Source organism: Urocitellus parryii, chromosome 6 (genome assembly GCF_045843805.1).
Source record: "Urocitellus parryii isolate mUroPar1 chromosome 6, mUroPar1.hap1, whole genome shotgun sequence".
NCBI lineage: Eukaryota > Metazoa > Chordata > Mammalia > Rodentia > Sciuridae > Urocitellus > Urocitellus parryii.
This window is the reverse complement of record NC_135536.1, coordinates 26,672,901-26,691,090: the sequence shown is the minus strand read 5'-3', so window position 1 is coordinate 26,691,090 and position 18,190 is coordinate 26,672,901. Positions and strand designations below refer to the sequence as shown.

Genomic DNA, 18,190 nt, shown 5'->3' with positions numbered 1-18,190 from the left:
GTGGGAAAATAGCTACGATCATGTAATATTTGCCAAACAGACTATACTCACTTACTTGCCACCTGCTATAGAAGGGTAAGATTATTTTCCTTCATCTTTCTCAGCATTGAGGACAGTCTGAAAATTATGTGTTTAAATGAATAACTGAAAAAAATCATTGCCTGGGTGTTTCTCTTTGCATGCCATGTGAACCCTGAGGCTGGGTTCTTGGGGATGCGGGGGATGCTAAGCTGACTCCCTCTCTCTCCCAGACATCAATGTAGGGATCCAGGTGCTGAATCTGAGCTGGAATCACTTCCACACACAGGGAGCAGTGGCCTTGTGCAACGGTCTCCGGGTAAGGTGCCCTGAGAGTGGTGCGGCGAGCCCAGGTGGGGACAGCCAGGTTGTCCCTCCTGCCATCCTGCACCTCTTCCTTGATGAGGGTTTACTGAGCTCCACAAGTGCTCTCCCAGTCACTGGTCTCTCTCCCACAACTCCTGGAGGGGTTACTTTTTAATAAATCCCAGCCGCTAAGGCCTGGGGGGCATCCTTAGGCCCTTCAAGAGTCCGGTGCAATTAAGAGTTAGGGTCCTGTCCAAGTCCCAGAGGTCCCTGAGACCGAGCTGGGAGGGAGTGAGAGGGATGGGGCAGATCCGGGGACCCCCGAGTGCTAGGTGTCCACGCAGCAGCAGGTAGAGGCTGGAGGGGTTGCCTGGGTGAGTCACCCATAAACTTGAGGCTGGTGTTGTCCCTCTGCCACCAGGGTAATGTGACCCTGATGAAACTGGACGTCTCCATGAATGGCTTTGGGAACGAAGGGGCTCTGGCCCTGGGGGAGGTCCTCAGACTCAACAACCACCTGACCCACCTAGATGTCAGTGGCAATGACATTGGCAACGAAGGGGTCTCCAGACTCAGCAGGGGACTGGAATCCAACGAGGGCCTCCAAGTCCTGAAGGTAGTCTGCCCTAAGCTGGGAATGGCTGTGGTGTGTGTGTGTGTCTGTCTGTCTGTCTGTGGGTATGTGGGTGTGTCTGTCTGTCTGTGCTGGGGTGGGAGCGGCTGGGGGACAGGGCTGGAGAGAATCGCAGGGAACACCCACCTTGTCCTTTCTCTCTCTGTCCCTGGGGCACCCCAGCCGTCTCCGGGTCCTCCCTCCCCTCCAGCTGGGCCTCCCTCAGGCAGCCTGGGCTTTGGGAACACAAACCTGACTTTTGGCCCCTCCACCAGCCCCTCAGGCTGCTGGCTTCCCCTGGAGACCCCTGGTGGCTTCCTGCCCTAGAGCCAGCTCTGGGGCCCCTGTGTGCCTCCTGGTCCCCTCTGCTTTCCTCCCACCACAGGGTCTTGGCCGGCCGCTCCACTCAGACTTCTAGAAAACCCTCCCGTGGGAGGTGGTCTTCTCCCAGCACCCTGCCGACTCCCCCCCACCGGCAGAACTTGCTGCTCTTTCTAATGACACACTGGTTTGAGCAGCTGTTTGAGCGTCTGTCACCCACCAGTGTGGAAGCTTCCTGTTTCAGTCAGCTTTCTCACTGCTGTGATAAAAAGATCCAGGCAGAACAATTGCAGAGGAGGAAAAGTTGATTTAGGGGCCCACAGTTTGAGAGGCCTCTCCCACAGCAGGCTGGCTCCATTCCTCAGGGCTGGAGGGGAGCAGGACATCGTGGTGGAGGAGTGTGGCAGGGGGAAGCAGCTCATGGGGTGATCAGGAGGCAGAGAGAGACTCCACTCACCAGATACAAAATACGTACCCCAAAGGCACAGTCCCAGTGACCCAGCCCCTCCCTTACAGCCCACCTGCCTTCAGTACCACTCGGTTAATCCCTCCTAGGGGATTAATCCACTGATTGGGTTCAGACTCTCACTCCCCCACCATCTCTCCTCTGGGCCTTCTTGCATTGTCTCACACATGAGCTTTCTGGGGGCACCTCACATCCAAACCATGACACATCCTGAGAACAAAGACTATTTGGTTGGGTCCCATTATTACACACGGCATTCCTAGCCTAGTGCTGGCCATAGGGTAAGTGCCCAAGGAACAGGTTTTGAGGGAATGGATGAATGAATTCTCCTTTCATTTTAAATGGACTGACTTGTAGACACTAATTCATGACACTGAGTCCACTGGGCATTTGGAAAGCAGATGAAAGAGGACTTCTGCTGCTAGTTCCCCTCCCTGGGGCTCCTCCTAGGAGCCACAGCATGTCAGGTGATTCGCCCATCATCCCCTGGCCCAGCCTGATGAAGCAGGCTCCCTCAGCTCCCTCGTCGGCTGAGAAGACCCAGGCTGCGTGGATCATGCAGGCCACACAACCAGCAGAGGCAGAGGGCAGCCAGCTCTGCCTGGCTTTCATGGCAACCCTACCGCCCTCAAGATGTAGGGGTGTTATGGGGACCACAGACATGGCGGTCCTCGTGCCAGAAGATCAGGCATGAGAAAAGCGAGGATGAGCCTGGGATCCCAGAGGACAGCCAGCCAGAGCTATTAAAGGGACAGGAGGAGGCTGGGTTCTAACTGGAGAAAGGGAGCGTGATGGCTGAGGGGACCAGGAGAGCTGGGGCTGGCTGGGTGGAGTGGTACTTACTAGGCGTCACTCAGAAAGGCAGAGCCAGGCTGGGAGAGAGTCAGCCGGACGAAGCTGAGAGTTCTGAGAACCTGAATTTCAAAAGAGTAAGTCGTTGCCTCAGAAAAATGGCAACCGGGGTTGTCTCTGTTGGTGGAGCGCAGGTGATTTGAAACATTTTTTCCTAATTCTTTTCTGATTTATCCACAATGACCAGATGTAATAAATACATTTAAGTACTTTTTTCTAAAAAAAAAAAAGTGAAACAGAAAAATAGAAGATGAACCTGTTAGCTTGGTCACACCGACTTTGCGACAGGAAGCGTTGGTGGTTCCCACCTCCAGCCCTTGCCACACCCCGTTTCTAATCTTGGGAAACTAAGAAAGGGAGACCCACAAAGGCTGGATACGAAGCACCTTGAGGGCAGGGCTCAAGTCGGCATGTTCTCACCAGAATCCATCAGATTCTGGGAAACACATGAAACATAGTAAATGCTCAATAAAACACTTAACTCCTCTTCATGAAACCACTCAGTGAAAGCCCCCAGTGATAATATCTACCATTCGCAGACTACGTACCACATACCAGGCACTCTTTTTGAATGTTTTGCCTGATTTGCTAAGTCACTGCTTTTATCACAAATCTAATGCCATTTGCTTGTGTGCCTGTGTCTCCCCCAAGTAGAACTGAGATACCTGAAGGGTAGAAACCTTGTCATGTCTGCTGTGCATCCCTCAGGGCTTAGCCCAGTGGCTGGCACATAGTCGGCCTCCAGAAAATACTTGTTGGATGGATGGATGGATGGATGGATGGATGGATGGTTGGATGGATGGATGGATGGATGGATCAATGGATGGATGGATGGTTGGATGGATGGTTGGATTGATGGATGGATGGTTGGATGGATGGATGGATGGACAGATGGATGGTTGAATGGATGGTTGGATGGATGGATGGATGGTTGGATGGATGGATGGATGGATGGATGGATGGATGGATGGTTGGATGGATGGATGGTTGGATGGATGGATGGTTGGATTAATGGATGGACAGATGAATGGTTGAATGGATGGTTGGATGGATGGATGGATGGTTGGATGGATGGTTGGATTGATGGATGGATGGTTGGATGGATGGTTGGATTGATGGATGGATGGTTGGATGGATGGTTGGATTGATGGATGGATGGTTGGATGGATGGATGGATGGATGGATCAATGGATGGATGGATGGTTGGATGGATGGTTGGATTGATGGATGGTTGAATGGATGGATGGATGGACAGATGGATGGTTGAATGGATGGTTGGATGGATGGATGGATGGTTGGATGGATGGTTGGATGGATGGATGGATGGATGGATGGTTGGATGGATGGATGGTTGGATGGATGGACAGATGGATGGTTGAATGGATGGTTGGATGGATGGATGGATCGATGGATGGATGGTTGGATGGATAAGCAGTGAGGTGGACAGGTGGGTGGACAGATGGACAGAGAAGTCTGGGAAGACAAAGGATGTAGTGCAATGGGAGGAAGTGCAAGTCAGCTTGGAGCCAGCCTCTCCTGCTCTGGTCTCAGTCTCATCCTGCCTTGCTCTTCTTCCTACAGCTTTTCCTGAACCCTATGAACATGGAGGGGGCTGTTTTGCTTGTCCAAGCCATCAAAAGGAACCCCAAATCCAAGATGGAAGAACTTGACATTTCTGTAAGTGATCGAATGGTCATCACTTGTCCCAGGGCGTGAGCCAGTTCCCATGCCCCCTCTGTGCCCGCAGTGCCACCAGCTCCTCCCCCATGGGCCCTCTCACTCCATGTAAAGGACCCTCCTTTGGTACAGCTGGGGCATCTCTGGTGGATCAGGAGTAGCCATTCAACCAACAGCACCACAATGTGAAGTAATTAGCAGATCCCAGGAACCAGGGCACTAACACCGGAGAGTAGAGGTAGACAAACACCCAAAGGAAAAGCCAGAAGACCCAACAACAGAATTTGTTTACTGTCTGCTTTGATGGAAAATGGCCCGGATCTCAGAACATTCCAGAATCACAGGATCTTTTATGACCTGGGTGTTAAAACACGCAGAAACTTGTATGTTCATGTCATGACTTGGCCTCTTGCACTCGGAGTCTATCTCCTGCCCCTTGATGGAGGGGGAAAGCCTACCCAGGTGACTTCAGACTCCTGCAGGACTCCTGCCGAATCAGCACGCAGGGGGCAGTGGGTAATGACAACATCCAGTCCTGCCGACCATCGGACGGACGCTCTTTTCCTGAAGTGATTCTATTGAGCTAGCTCCTTTGATCCTGCTCAGGGAGGTACACTGAGTACTGTGGCCGTTTCCCGGGACAGCTTTATCACAAACCCGTGGCTTAAGGAACAGAACTGGATTGTCTCACAGTCTGGGGCACCAGAGGTCCAGGATCAAGGCGACAGCAGTTTGGGTCCTTCTGAGGCCTGTGAGGGTGAATCTGCTCCAGACCTCTCTCCTTACTTCTGGGGTCTGTTCTCCCTCTCTTGCGTTCCTCGGCCTGTAGACACAGAGCCCCGATCTCTGCCTTCCTGTTCTCCTGGTGTCTCCTGTAGATATGTCTGTCTCCATAGCCCATGCCTGTAATCCCAGCAGCTCGGGAGGCTGAGACAGGAGGATCATGAGTTCAAAGGCAGCCTCAGCAAAAAGCAAGGCGCTAAGCAACTCAGTGAGACCCTGTCTCTAAATCAAATACAAAGTAGGGCTGGGGATGTGGCTCAGGGGTTGAGTGCCCCTGGGTGCAATCCCCGGTACCAAAAAGGAAAAAACTTACTCCACCTCTGAAAAGTCCCACATCACTACCCTGGGAACCAACACAGGAACCCCAACCACAGCACAGCCCTTTCCTTCCCCTTTGTCAACTAAGCCACCATAACCAAAGGGTATCGAAGGCCCTGCTTTGTACACGCTCCTAGGACTTTGTCCAGAATATACCTACAAAGTCCTCAGACCTTAAGCAGAAGTTTAATTTGAAAAGGTAAAAGATACTGAACCACAGCTGAGGAACACACAGGTTGATCAAATTGTAGAGGCCAAGAGTGACGCATTTTCTCCCATGTCCTATACACCAACTCCAAGGGCACTTCCAACAGGGGGAGCTCCCGATTCCATTTGAGCCATGACGGGGTGGCTTGACTAGGGATGCTCTCCGGGGCACCAGGTCTGAAGAACAACCCTCACGTGGATGTGTGTATCTGGGGTATTTGTGTGAGGACTAGTTACTCAACTCCAGAGTTGTCTCTTGTCCATCAAATGTGTTCACGTCCATCCACTTGCCATCTGAGAGCAGAGCTGAGCTGGCAGCCTGTGATACACCACCAGAACTCCATGCAGACAGCTGGCTGAACACCATCACCTAGGAGACTCACGAGTCAGACCACAAGCTCTAAAACTCCAGAACCATCCCAGTCCTGGAGTGGCACCGCAGAACAAATTGGGAAAGACCCGAGTTCCTGACTCCGGCTTGGGTGGAAGGGGAGGGCCTGCTGCTGGGCGGGAGAGAGCGCAGCCATAGCACCGGTCCCTTTCTCCCCCTGCAGAATGTGCTGGTAACCGAGCAATTCGTGAGGATGTTGGATGGGGTCTGTGCCGTCCACCCCCAGCTGGACGTGATCCACAAGTCAGTTCAGGGTTTCTCTGCCAAGAAGAGCACCTTCCTGATGGCAAACCCCATGAAACTGATCCAGGTGAGCTCCTGCCTTCCTCTCGGAGCCTCCAGGGAGGCCTGGAGAGAGGCAGCCTTTGACCCCCATCAGCTGCCCAGCGTCTCTCCTCCGCAAAGCGTCTGTACTATTTTATTTTTATTTATTTTTTTGGTCCCAGAGATTGAACCCAGGGGTACTTAACCACCAACACACATCCCCAGTTCTTTTTATATTTTATTAGTGACAGGGTCTGACTGAGTTGCTTAGCGCCTCGCTAAGTTGCTGAGGCTGGCTTTGAACTTGCGATCTTCCTGCCTCAGCCTCCCAAGTCAACTGGCATTACAGGCGTGCACCACCACACCTGGCAGTACAGTCCTTTATTAACAAGGAATGTCTCAGCCCCTTAGACTACAGATTGGACTGTCCCCACGGATGCTAGGTCCCTGAGTGCATCCTACCTCCCAGAGGAGGGAAGGTCTGAGATCGGGCGGGGGGGAGGGAAGTGGGGTGGCACAGGATGGATTCCACCACCCAAGCTCTCCATGTAAGGCAAGTCACCAAGGCTCTCTGTGACTTGTACAGTGGGCACCCACCCCCCGAGGGTCGCTGTGAAGATTAACCTAGTTAATACGCACGAGGCGCCTACGGCAAGGCCTGCCACATGACAACGCCCCCAAATGCAGGCTCTTTCCACAGGATGCCAAGACTCCCCGTGGTTTGGGATGGCTGTTGGCTGGCTTCCGCTGAAAAGGGACAGCTGAAGCCTTATTTGTAGTGGCTTGCATCTGGCTTTCTTTCCTTAGATGGTTTCTAGGAAATCACAGGAAGTGGATATGACCTGAAGATGTTTAAATGGGAGAACATTCGAGCCGAAAGGGGATATGAACTGCTTACCTCGCAGAGCCAGGGCCAGACCCAGGTCTGGGGTTTCCCGGCAGTGGGGGAGCTCGGGAGCCCACTGCTGCCTGCAGGTGCCTGCCCCAGGGCTACCACCTGCCCCGGGTTGGTCTGCTCTGTGCCTCAGTTTCCAGGGATAAGTAATTTTTAAAAATTGCATAGCCAGGCACAGTGGCACACATCTGTAATCCTAGTTCTCGGGAGACTGAGGCAGGAGGATTATGAGTTCAAAGCTAGCTTCAGCAACTTAGCAAGCCTGAGCAACTCAGTGAGACCTTTTTTTTTTTTTTTAATAAAATACAAAAAGGGCTGGGGATGTGGCTCAGTGGCTAGGTGACCCTGGGCTCACTCCCCAGTACAAAAAAAAAAAAAAACTCTTGCATGAAAATTATTGTCATGTGAAAAGGGTATCAGTACATTCCTGAATAGATGACTCCAGATGGAACCACAGAGGAACCTGTTTTGCAAGGGGAGCAGGATGCTCCGGTAAACTGGCATGGAGTTGTCTGAGGCAAGGTGAGGCCCCACCCCCAACTTCAAAAGAGGATAGAAATGGGGAGCGACCCATGCCTGGGAGCTGCAGACCGGGAGCCAGAGTCAGTCTCAGATGCCACTGGGTCTCCAGGACATGGGGGTTGGGGGAAGAGTATAGAAAAAGCATCTTGGAGCCAAGCACAGTAGCGGGCGCCTGTAATCCTAGTGGCTCAGGAGGCTGAGGCAGGAGGATCGCAAGTTCAAAGCCAGCCTCAGCAATGTCAAGGTGCTAAGCAACTCAGGGAGAGACCCTGCTCTAAATAAAATACAAAGTCGGGTTGGGGATGTGGCTCAGTGATCGAGTAACCCTGAGTTCAATCCCCAGTACCAAAAATATATATTTAAAAAAAAAAGCCATCTTGGGGTAGGGCTCAACAAGTCATGCAGGTAAAACAGGCCTTCCCCTTGGGAAGCCAAAAATTTGGTTGGAAAGGTGGGATAGATTCAGTAATGACCAATAGAAAATGTCATATGAGAATAAAGAAGTGATGAAGACACTATTACAATCAGAATCCAAGGCAGAGATGAGCACAAGAGTGGGTGAAAATAAAGGGTGATTTCCTGCAAGAAGTGGGGTGGGGAGGGGCCTTGCAGATGGCAGAGACTGGTGAGGAAGAGGGCGCGGAGTTCTCAGAAAAAGATTCCTGCCAAGGTGCTGAGGTGGGACTGCACATAGGGGGCGCTGTGCACCGCCCGCGGGGGCGGGGGGGGGGGGGCGCTGCGAACAGAACCGCGTGAAACCAGCGGAGGAACCACGTGGCTCACAGAGGAGCTTCCCAGCAGGCGTGGGAGACTGGACTCGATGACGTGTGCTCAGATTTCAGGCTTCAAGTTGGGGTTTGATTCCATGGGAAGCAGGGCACCAGCAAGAGCTGTTGAGCTGTAGATGTGACGTGAACCCAGCAGGGCAGGGGGATTATTTCTGTGGCTTTGGGAAGTGACATGAACTGAAGGGGATAAAGTGGGAGTTGGGAAAACCCAATACCACTGTAGGCTCCTGGATGTGGAATGATAACTTGCCTGAAGATGACGATGGAAATGAAGGACGGGTGTAAGAGGGTCATTATGGAACCATCTCCCAGACCTGGTGAATGGTTGGGAATGTGGTCTGAGAGTGTAGAGTGTGAGGTGTGGGTCTGTGTCCTTGGTGCTGGGCATGGAACTCAGGGTCTCTTTTTGCACATTTAAAGATGCCTTACAGGGGCTGGAGCTGGAGCTCAGTGGCAGAGCCCTCGCCTAGCACGTGCAAGGCCCTGGGTTCCATCCTCAGCACCACATAAAAATAAATTTTTAAAAATTTATTTTTAAATAAATAAAAAAGTTGCCTTACAATGCAATTAATATCTTTGAAAAGGGAAACAATGAAAAAATATTTTTCAAATTTTCTAACCAAGTACTTCTCCTTATGTGCATTTGTGCAAAACGGAGAATCCTAGAAATTCCTGGAATCTTGCCCCCACCTCCCCAAAATCAAATAACGGGGATATGATCACCGTCCCTACTCCCTTGGCGCTGTGGCCTCTTGACAGTATTGATGTCCATCTCTTAAGGGTGGAGGAAATGGGGGCTGGGGATGTGGCTCAAGTGGTATCGCGCTCGCCTGGCATTTGTGCGGCCCGGGTTCAATCCTCAGCACCACATACCAACAAAGATGTTGTGTCTGCCGAAAACTAAAAAATAAATATTAAAAATTCTCTCTCTCTCTCTCTCTCTCTCTCTCTCTCTCTCTCTCTCTCTCTCCTCTCTCACTCTCTCTTTAAAAAAAAAAAAAAAAAAAGGATGGAGGAAATGGATGGAGCTTCTGCTCAGTGGGGCAGGGGTGGGGGAGGAGATCTGCAAGAAACTAGGCCAACCCAAGACCTGGCCTGCAGTCCTGCCCTCCTGCCCGCCTCCACCTGTGCAAGGCCCTTCCTCTTCAACCACCTCTAAAGTCTGGGGGGGCTCAGGCTGCTGAGTTGCCCTCTGCCCTCCCCAGCCTCTTGGGTCTGGAACCTTGGGCCTCCTCTTTGGGGGAGTGGAGGGAGAGTAGTGACAGCCGTGACAAGACCCATTATTCACTCCTGGGATCTCCTGCTTCACTCAGAGCTACGCAGACCAGAACAAAATCACAGTCGTGGACTTCTTCCAGAGACTGAACCCTGCTGGGACAGTAAAGATGCCCGTGGGCGAGTTCCGGAAGGTGATGGTGCAGGTGCGTTGAGGTTCTTCGTGGTGCTGAACCCTCGCTCACTTATCTAGACCCAGAGAAAACCCAAGGCCTCCCTCAGCCTCCTGCCCAAGTCATTCTCTGCCATGTGGCCTGATGCCACTGATCCAACATGCCCCACATTCTTCATCGTATAGGCCTTTGTCCCCAATGCATGTGGCTGCTGGGAAGATGGAAAGAGCAGTGAGAGAAGCCACCACATCCCAAACCCCCAGTGTTTCCACCTCGGCCCCGCCATCTTGCCTGAAATCCCAATTCCCCCCGCCCTCCAATGTAATGAAGGTGTTGAAGACCCCCTAAAATGTAAATATGAAGGAGCCCATCATCAGCACATCCTGGGAGGCCTGGGCCCAAGGCAGGGGGCTGCGGGAGGCCCAGGCAGGGATGGGTAAGACCCAGTGTCCAGGTGCGGGGTGAAGAGGGCTGGCCAGGACTCAGCAGCCGGGAGCAAGAGTGGCCCTTCCCTGCTGCAAAGGACTGTCCATGTCCACTCCAGGGCCACCTACTGCACCCAGATCCTCATCTCCTTTTCCCTTACTTCTCTCCCAAAAGGGGGGCTTTTGGAGTCTGAGCCCTGACCTGTGGTTTGGGGCGGGGGGTCTTCTAGCCCTTCCTCGTGTTGGACCCAGTTTCCTCTTTGCCCTCAGTTGCTTACCGTGGTCCCAAGAGGGGTGAGGCATGGGGGCTGCTGGAGATGGGGTGCAAAGGATAACATGTTCCATTGACCTTCTCAGCAAAACAAGGTCCCCCTAAACCGGTACCAAGTCCGGGAGCTGATCAGGAGACTGGAAGAGGAGGAAGGCATGGTGAACTTCAGGTGAGGCCAGGTGGCCCTCCCAGGGCTCTCCTCGGGGCCCTGGCTGGGTGGGCATGAGCTCCCGGGGCACTCATCCTCTGCCTAGTTCTAGAGCCCACCCCCTGCAGCAACTGGCTGCCCTTCCCCCACATTCCCAGCCCGAGCTCACCTTCTTCCCCTCTTCAGTTTAATTGCCGAGCATGGCTGGACCCTCCACCATGTGCTGCTGGATGTTGGGCCAGATGCTGGGACCAGGCAAAGGAGCTTCAGCCCAGACTCCCGGGGCGGGGGGAGGGGGACGTCAGGGGGGCTCACGGGGGCGGGGGGAGATGAGGGTCACCTGATTAGGCTCCACAGAAGTAAGAGAAAGGGCAGGTGTGCAGGACACCACCGTGGCCCACAGGGGAGGCATCAGTCTGGTGGGAGGAGGTGGTGGTGTTTCAGTTGAGTTTAGGCAAGACAGAGAGACAAGGGCAGGAGGACAGAGGGACAGCAAGTGTCCCATGCCAAAGTGTGATCCAGCTGATGCATTGGGGATCCACAGGTCATCCAACTCTGCCCCAGCGTAGGGGGCCAGGCAGGTTGTGACTCAGGGCAAGTTCCTTGGACTGTGACAAAGTTAAGAACAGTAATCAACCCTCGCCAAGCCCTGACCACATGCCACGCACTCTGCCCTCACCACACAGGTGCTGACCTGAATTCCCACAGCACCCAACTGCCGCCAAGCTACTATTATCTCATTTGGCAAATGATGAAACTGCAGTTAGAGAGGGAAGTTCAATTCTCACAGCTGGAAAGGGACAGCTACTGCCCTTGACCCCAGGTCCCTGTGGTTCTAGAACCTGTTGGCTCACCCACCACTCTTGACCATCTCGCAGAGGTGCAGGTGGACACTGCCCCCCCAGGCAGGGGTCTGCAGATGGGCTCCCTAGGGATCCTTGCCTCCCTAGGGAGGAGGGAGGACCCCAGAAGGACCTCCTCCAGGACCCCAGAAGGGGCCCCCCACTGGTCCTGCACCACAGGCTCCTCCCAGCACCTCTGCCCTGGTCCAGCTCAGCACCTTCCATATGGAGAAACCCAACACAGATGGGAAGGGCAGGCTGACTGGCTACAAAGGGTGAGGCTGTGCACGGGGTTCTCAGGCTCCCTCATCTTAAAACTGGGTGATAACACAGTGACACTGTCATCCAGCAAAAAGGAGCCTCATAGATGGCTCAGGTTTGCACACCCCAAGGGCCCCCAACTCTTACCCTGCTCGCTGGCCTCTGTCCTGAGCTCCTCCTCCTGCCTTCCCTCGGGAAACTGGCAGGAAGTACCCAGGTATAGCTCAGGTTCCAGAAGGTCCCAAGTCAGGCAAACACCTCAGGTGAGCAGATGAGGTCACACTGCCATCGAGAGGCAGAACTGGGACCTAAGTCCCCAAGTCTCCAGTTGGGGGCCTTTGGGGCCACCTCTAATTGCCCCTTGAAATCATACATCACTGTTCTACTAGTTCTACTGAAGTGCAGAGTTGTAATTTTTATCTTTGCATGAATCTTTTTTTTGTCACAATTAATATCTCCTTGTGGGCTGGGGTTGTGGCTCAGTGGTAGCGCACTTGCCTAGCGCCTAGTGAGGCACTAGGTTCGATTCTCAGCACCACATACAAAATAAATAAATAAATAATGGTCCATCAACAAGTAAAAAGCGTTTAAAAAAACAGGGCTGGGGATATAGCAAAGAAGAAATGAAGGCCCTCTTTAATCTCCTCTCCCAGTTTACTCTGCTCCCCAAAGGACTCTCAGAGCAAATCAAGTGCTTGTAATCTAGCACTTGAATTGTATGCGTGAGGGTGAGCGTATATGTGAGGGTGAGCGTGAGACCAGTAATGGTTAAAAACATGGGCTCTAGGGCCAGAGCACCTGGGTCCAGTCCCAAATCACTCCCGGGCAACCTTGGACACGTTCCCATTCTCCCTGTGCCTCGGTTTCCTCACTCATATTGCGGAGTCAATAATAGTACGCACAGCACTGGAGTTTTTGAGGAGGAAATGAGTTAATGCCTGCAAAGCATTTAGGACAATACTTGGCACATGGTAGGTAGACGCACAGCCCATATGTGTTCTTATTAAATTTTATTTTACAAACACAGACATGCTGACACACAGGTTTTGATCATAAATAGAGGCAGACTTTCATTTTCTCTGAACTTGCTTTGCCCTAACATTACATCTTGGTGGCCTTTCCACGTTGGAACGGTATTAACACCACCTAGTATTTCATGACATAGCAGCCTCGTGATCTAATCTCATTTTCATTCACACTAAAGCAATTTCCAATATTTTGCTACTGCAAATAGCAGTCACAAACACCCTTGTGTAGACAGTGTTTGCACACATGTGTTCTTCTAAGGTAGGTTTGGTGGGGTGCACAGCATTGGCTGGGCTCAAGGTTGGGTGCATTCTGAAATTTAAATCTGCCCAACCCTTGCCAATCTTGCAAACCAGTGCTCTGAGACAGCCCCCTGCCGACACAGAACAGAACCCACCATCAGTGTCTTGCCAACCCAAGAGAGACCTTTCTGGATGGTCCTGTCTGAATTTGAGGCAGTCTTAAGGTGCTCGCCCGTCAGCCATGAGCTTCTCGTCCTGACCCTCCGTCATCCTCATTCCCTAACTTTCATACCCAGTTTTTTCAAAGGGCAGAAGTCAGAGCAACAACACTGATCTGGAAAGAAGTTCCGGCACGCAAGAAGTCTTGGCAAGTCGATGGCGGCAGTGAAGACCAGTGAGGGGACCAGAAGCTCAGGGGACAAATGCCATAGCCAGGACTATGCTCAAGCAAATAAAGTCTGGCTGAGTTCTGGGTGTGTCTCTGGGCTGCTGGCAGCGTGCCCTTCTGTAGGGGCACCTTCTGGTTTGAGTGACCACCAGCGGACATGTTCTGGGTGGTCTCGTGAAGAGCGACAAAGACACAATGGGACTGGAACAGAGTTTCTAGGCAGAAGGAAAAGAGCCGGCCAGGAACAGGTCAGAGGACAAAAGCAGTTGTCATGGTCCTTATGAACCATGTGTCATGGGGAAGGATTTTTTTTTCTTTTTCTTTTTTGATACTGGGGATTGAACCCAGGGCACTTAGCCACTGAGCTACATCCCCAGCCCTTTTTATTTATTTGTTTTTTTAAGACACCCTCCATAAGTTGCCCAGGGTGGCCTGAACTTGCAATCCTCCTGCCTCAGCCTCCCGAGTCACTGGAATTACAGACATGCACCACAGCATCCAGCTAAGGGGAAGGATTTCTGAAATGAGAGGCAGTGGCAGAGGGAACCGATGCGGAGGAGGTGGGGGAGAGCCCTTTAGAAGCAAATCTCAACAGGTCCTAAGCAGGGAGCCTGGGGTGGAAGACCAAGAGACCTGGCGTCCAGTCGAGGCCGGCACGACCTGGCCATGCAACCTTGGAGCCTCAGTGGTTCCACCCCAAAAATGGAACTGCTAAAGACAGGCTTCCCAGCCCATCCCAGGAGCCCGGGGTTCTGCATTTTGTTTTAAAATTCCCCGGGGAAGCAGGAAGAGCTGAGCAAGAAAACAGGAGCCTGCTCAGCTCAGGTGGGTGGAACGGGCACCCTGGAGGCTTTTGATTAACCTTAGTAGTCCCCATTGTGGACCACCAAGGGTGGGAACTGTCCCCTGTACACTATGATCAGTGTGGACAGATAACCAGGGCTTTCCTGACAGGTAAGGCTCAACCCCCATGGTCCTGAAGTTGAGTTTCCACCAACTGTGGTGAAATAGGGGTTTAGAGGCCAAATTAGGTTGATGAAAAAATAAAGCAACTAGGAGCTTCCAGGCTGAAATATCTACAAGACGCTTCAGGGTGCTCTGTGGACAAGCAAGCTTCCAAAGTCAGGGCTTTTTTAAGAGAGAAAGAGAGAAAGAGAATTTTTTAAATATTTTTTAGTTTTTGGTGAACACAACATCTTTATTTTATTTTTATGTGGTGCTGAGGATCGAACCCAGCGCCCCGCGCATGCCAGGCGAGCGGGCTACCGCTTGAGCCACATCCCCAGCCCCAGGGGCTTTGAGCTCTTAAATCTTTATAGCCCATGAAATTCTCTGAGTTCTCCATGATGGAGCATCCAATAACTGTTGGGATCGGGGTGGAACCCTAAGGAGGGTGTGCAGCCCGGAAGGAGCAGCCTTTGTATTGGACAAATCCCAAATCTGTAATGTCTGTGGATCAATAAAAATTGCATTTTTCCCCAAGATGCTTCTGTTCTTTCTCAAAATTGAAAAAGGCCGCCACTGTTGGTTAGATCGGATGATTTGGGGGAATGATGGAGATTATGGGAAACCACTACCCACCCAGCCGGCCACCCTCAGCCCTCCAGGCCACGCAGTGACACTGGCCCCCACAGGTGGGTGAGGGATGGATGGCTGAGCCCCAGAGCCCCCGAAGGTGGAGTCATGCCTTCTTCTGGCCACTAGATGTCAGCTCAACTCCAAAAGTCCTCGGAGGGCGATGCTTTGGACTCAGGTTTCTTAAACCCTGGAGTCCTCTCCAACTTCTGCCCCAGGAGCCCAGCCTGAAACCTGAACCCCAAAGGTCAGCAGCCTATGCCCGGGCAGACCGCCCCAGACCCCGAGTTCTCATCATGAATCATGGTCACTGGTGGCGACCTCGCACCCAGGAGGTCCCTGCCCCAGCCTGCCCACCCTGGAGCTGGGCAACCCGAAGAGAGAAGGCTCTGCTATGGTAAGACTGCGCAAGCGCACAAGTTGGTACTGACCGCCGTGGAGGCGGAGGGGCCTTGCAAGAGCAGCAGAGAGCGGCAGAGTCAGGAGTGGAAGGCCTCGGGCTGAGCCTCCTTCCATACACGACTCAGGTCGACTTTATGCACCAACGCTGCATCCTACCAGTGGCTGTGTGGTAAGCGCTTCTAATAAACCCATTTTACATTTAGGGAAATAGAGGCATGGAGAAGTTAAGCACCCTGCCCAAGATCCCCCCCACCTAGTAATGAGCAATGCTGAGATTCAGACCCTGGCCCTGTGGCCCTGGCTCCCTGAGGTCTTTGAGATGATGCTTACTGGCCCCGTGCAGCTGTGGTTGAGCTGGGGAGGGGGCAGTTAGCTGCATGTTCTGTTGACCTCCTTTCTGCACCAGAATGAATAAGTAAACTAATAAGCAGAGGAGCTCTGGCCAGACGGGACTGGCTAGTGGGTCTGCCGTGCCACCAGCACACTAGCTTCATACTAGAGGTCCTAAGCATAGAAGTTAACTAGTGAGATCACAATAAAGACACATAACTCAATTTACCTTTTTCTTGCCCAGTTCAGAGTCGGCCCTTCCTGGCTCCTACCTGGAGCCACCTGGTGGGGTAGCGAGGTTTACATAAGAGACCAGCAGGAGAGAGGAAGGAGCAAGCCAGAGTGGCCTTTTATTGGGGAACAAGAAATTCAGGGAAAAATTCCATCCAAAGAAGGTCGAGGGGGACAGCATTCCCAGGTCAGTGTCAGTGATTGGTCTCAGGGTCACTGGTCAGTCACACCCCCACACAGATGGGCTCTCTCTCGCACCTTAAAAAGGTGGGGATAAGTTCTGACACAGCTTGGCCTGACCGCCTCACACCCAGTCAGGGAGGTGCCCAATCATGTGTAAGAAAGGCTTCCCACAAGTGAGAGAGACCCAAAATCAGAGAGGGGAGGCTCTGCTGTGGCCAGATTCTCAAGGGCTGGTTGCTGCCCCCACTGGCCCCACTCCCCAGCTCCCTGGGAGATGGCAGGTGCGAAGACAAATGTTGCGTGGAATATCTGTCTGTCAGAACCATAAAGTGGCTGCACATGTGAAGTCTGGCATTTAAACAGTTCCGGGCCTGAATTCTGTCTGGCTTTACCAATGACCAGCTCTGTGACTGGGCAGTGCCTTCTCTCTGAATCTAATGATACCTAGCACGTGAGAGGCCCTGAGCCCCATCACCAGCACCAAAAAAAGAAAAATTATTTATTGAAATGATGCATTTGGAACGTTAAGCTACAGGCCTGGCATACCATGAGGGCCTAATATAAGCATGACCTCTGTACTGTAGACTTCTGCTCTAAGAGGCAGGGCTGCAGCCGCTGTAGGTCCAGCAGGGGCCTGTTAGGGGCCAAACAGAGCAGCCATCCCCAAAATGTCCTTGGCAGTACTTCGGGAGGTGTTCCAGGCTTGGGCTGTGGCCCAGGGTTTAAGTAAACCCAGAGACCTGCCCAGATTCTTAAGAAGAATCAGAGGGAGGTGGGAGGGCACTGCTGGGGTGGGGCATGCCTGTAATCCAGTGACTCAGGAGGCTGAGGCAGGAGGATTGCAAATTCAAGGCCGGTCTCAGCAATTTAGCAAACGAAGTGAAACCTTGTCTTCAAATAAAAATAAAAAGGGCTGGGCATGTGGCTCAGTGGTTCAGCGCCCCGGGTTCAATCCTCAGTACCACAGGTATACATTCCTTTGCTCAGGGAAGGCATTGTGACAGGGGCTCATACCTACACCAGGCACCCACTCCGGATTCAGGAAATGGTATCCAAGGAACCAGGAGCCACCCAGGAGTCCCTCTGGTGGCTGGGGCATCACATCCCAGTGGAGTTCTTGGGGGCAGTGGTGGCCACGATGCTGGTGGGTTAGTCAGGGCCCAGGGCCTGCAGGTCAGGGGTGCAGGCTGCAGCCTCTGGTGTCTGTCCTGGTGGCAGCTACAGTGGACTCAGAGGACCAGGCCTGCCTTGCCAAGTGGGGGTGTGGGGTTTGTTTTGCTTTAAACAAAAGAAAACAATGTCTGGCAAGACCAGTCTGTGTCCTGAGCGCTGGCTTCTGGCCAGTGACCTTGAACCAGAGAAAGGAACCATCTCCCTCAGGAAGCAGACCTCCTGGAGGGTGGGCAAGGCTGCCCAGGGGCCCAGGGGTGCCCATTATGGGAGGCCAGCAGCACGACCCTTGAATGGCCTTGGTTGGTGTTTTCACCACTGCCCCCGGAAGTCCGAGAATGAAGCTGGGCAGGGATGAGTGATTGGCTGCTGTGGGTTCCAAGACACCTGGGCCACAATCAGGATTGTGTGTAGTTGTCAAGGTAGAATAGAAGAATATAGCAGGGTGTTTTTCCAGTTCTTGGCCCAGAGCTTCAAAAATCCTTGGAGCCCAGCACAGTGGTACACACCTGGGATCCCAGCGACTCAGGAGGCTGAGGCAGGAGGATCACAAGTTCCAGGTCAGTCTCAGCAACTTAGGGAGGCCCTAAGAAACTTAGGGATAGCCTTCCTCAAAATAAATTTTTTAAAAAATATTTTAAAAGGCTGCAAGGCATGGTGGCATGTGCCTGTAAATTCCAGCGATGATAGAGTTCAAAGCCAGCCTCAGCAACTTAGTGAGGCACTAACAACTCACTGAGACCCTGTCTCTAAATAAAATATTAAAAAAGGGCTGGGGATGTGACTCTGTGGTTAAGCACCCCTGAGTTTAATTCCCAGTACCAAAAAAAAAAAAAAAATTTAAAGGCTGGGGATGTGGCTCAGTGTTTAAGTGCCCCTGGGTTCAA

General features: G+C 52.5%; 1 protein-coding gene across 1 annotated transcript in view; it reads left to right on the top strand.

The window, feature by feature from the left end:
- Nucleotides 1-13,418, top strand: part of Lrrc74a (leucine rich repeat containing 74A) — a 31,010-nt gene extending 17,592 nt beyond the window's left edge. The window contains exons 8-14 of the mRNA XM_026401752.2: nt 252-337; nt 746-940; nt 4,158-4,253; nt 6,116-6,262; nt 9,735-9,842; nt 10,592-10,674; nt 13,321-13,418. Coding sequence (XP_026257537.1) covers nt 252-337; nt 746-940; nt 4,158-4,253; nt 6,116-6,262; nt 9,735-9,842; nt 10,592-10,674; nt 13,321-13,357 — 752 coding nt within the window. The 3' untranslated portion in view covers nt 13,358-13,418. The remainder of the gene's footprint in view (nt 1-251; nt 338-745; nt 941-4,157; nt 4,254-6,115; nt 6,263-9,734; nt 9,843-10,591; nt 10,675-13,320) is intronic.
- The last annotated feature ends 4,772 nt before the right edge of the window (nt 13,419-18,190 follow it).